A 2045-nucleotide genomic window follows, 5' to 3' on the forward strand; every position below is an offset into this window, starting at 1 on the left:
ACACACACACACACACACACACACACCTCTTGAGTGAAAACATGCAACATATGCACATGTCTGTCCGTTGCAGTGCTCACTCCAGCAACTTTCCAACCGTTTTGTTGTTTTCTTCTGTCTTCTTGCTTCCAGTGGAGAAATGCATGAGCTCCATGCAGATGGGGACCCAGATGGTGAAGCTCCGCGGAGGCTCCAAGGGACTGGTGCGCTTCTTCTATTTGGACGAACACAAGTCCTGCATCCGCTGGAGGCCCTCACGCAAGAATGAAAAGGCCAAAAGTGAGTGTGTTCTTCCTGAAGTCAGAAGCATTTCAGATCTGTGCTGCTCTTGTAGCTGAATGCATTCACGCTGTGGTTTAAATGGTCTTTAAAGCCATTCGTGACGTATGTGAAAGTCAAGGCTGGACCAGATGTCATCCTTCCAAAAGGCTGGACCTGGTAGGCTTCTGACCGTCCATCCATCACATGAACAGCCAGTGTTGTTTTTGTGAACAGGTGTTGAGCATCAGCTAGTGTTACTGAAACAGGTGCATTACATTGAGCTGACCTACTACAACTGGTATTAGTTACTGTATTTGCAGACTTCAGACTCCAGTGCAACCAGTTTTCCATTTCATCTGGTCTTCACAAGGATGTTGTTCAGATATTCCACCACCATGTCTCCAAACACACAGTCTGCATTAGTGCTAGCTCTCAGTAGCGTTTCTACCTCCTGCTCTGCTCCACAGCCTGATCAGTCATTTCTAATTTTAAGGCCTTCCACTGAGACATTCAAGCAAACATGAAGCACTTAGCACATAGCTGGGTTAGAAAGTCCATGTTCCAACTCAAACAGATGCTTTCTTTGCTCTTAGCACAAAGGTTTAGTGGAGAGAAGGGCTTTACAGGCCAAAGGGGTTGTGATAGAGCATTTCTGGGTGTGTAGCTGAATGGCAGTCCATGCAGTGCAGAGCTAGGAGTTTGGGTTTCAGGTGAGGTCAGGTACCTAAACCTGGGATTTTAATACCTGCTTCCCATAATAACAATCTGACCTCTGACTCTTTCACGTAGTTCTGACAGAGGCACATTTCCAGCAGGTGAATAACGGCTGCAGGTAGATTTAGTTTAACAAGCCTCTGATGTTTCAAAGACAGTCAGATCTGTCGTGTGAAGGAGGAAACATGGCCACCACCACTCATCTGCTTCTGTTTGACTGCTGACCTACGGATAGAGCAGCGTTTTTTAAAGGTTTCTAAATTCTCAGACTGTCTGAGCGTTGCTAGCTTTAGAGTTGTGATGTACTGTCAGACTTGTCCATCGTCATGCAGTGGTGTTGGTCTCTCAGGTGCTTTGTTTGTCTGTTCATGCTTTCCAGACTTTTAGGTCTGCAAGATTTGATGCTGCTATTCCCTTAGAAATGGACATTTATTGCCCCTGCACAGTGTCTACACCAGGCAAACAAAACAAATGTCTTCAGTGGTTGAGAATAAAGGGGCTGAAGAGACTTGTGAGCGTGAGCTGTGTGGCTGGCGTCTCGTGGGGGCTTAGGGCTCGGTTTCCTGTTGTTCTGCCTCCTCTGTAGCTCTGGATTTAATAAGCTTCTTAAGTCAACTTAATTATTCATCAGCTTTAATCTGCCCAAACAGTGTCTCACACACACGTGGCACTGAAACAACGACACACACACCGTTCACGAGGACACCAGAACAACGGCGGCCCGGTTTTCTTGGGGTTTCTCTGAAGACGCTGAAGATAAATCATGACATTGATCCTAAATATTCTGGCTTTAATGGTTTGATCAGTTAGAAACAAGGATGCTAGATGTTCTGTGGAGACACTGTTAGCTTCCCTCACATCAGACCTCACAAACTAAGTACAAACCTGATGCTCTGAACACACCTGCTCACGTTCCTAGAATCTCAGTAGGAATGAAATGCTGTGTTCTTCTGACTCCTGTAGCTACATCAGTCAGGAGCGACAGAGTTCCTCATTTTATCCTCAACCTCACATTGTACCTGCATCCCTTACCTGAAACCTCAGTCACCTGAACCATCACACAGTAGACT

The 2045-nt window shown here is 46.0% G+C and overlaps 1 protein-coding gene across 1 annotated transcript in view; it reads left to right on the plus strand.

Annotated features, from left to right (window-relative positions):
- plch2a (phospholipase C, eta 2a) overlaps positions 1 to 2045 on the plus strand; it is a 165546-nt gene that overhangs the window by 121770 nt on the left and 41731 nt on the right. Inside the window, 1 exon segment of the mRNA XM_008288558.1 lies at positions 133 to 279. Coding sequence (XP_008286780.1) covers positions 133 to 279 — 147 coding nt within the window.

Source organism: Stegastes partitus, unplaced genomic scaffold (assembly GCF_000690725.1).
Source record: "Stegastes partitus isolate 25-593 unplaced genomic scaffold, Stegastes_partitus-1.0.2 Scaffold564, whole genome shotgun sequence".
Taxonomy (NCBI): Eukaryota; Metazoa; Chordata; class Actinopteri; family Pomacentridae; genus Stegastes; species Stegastes partitus.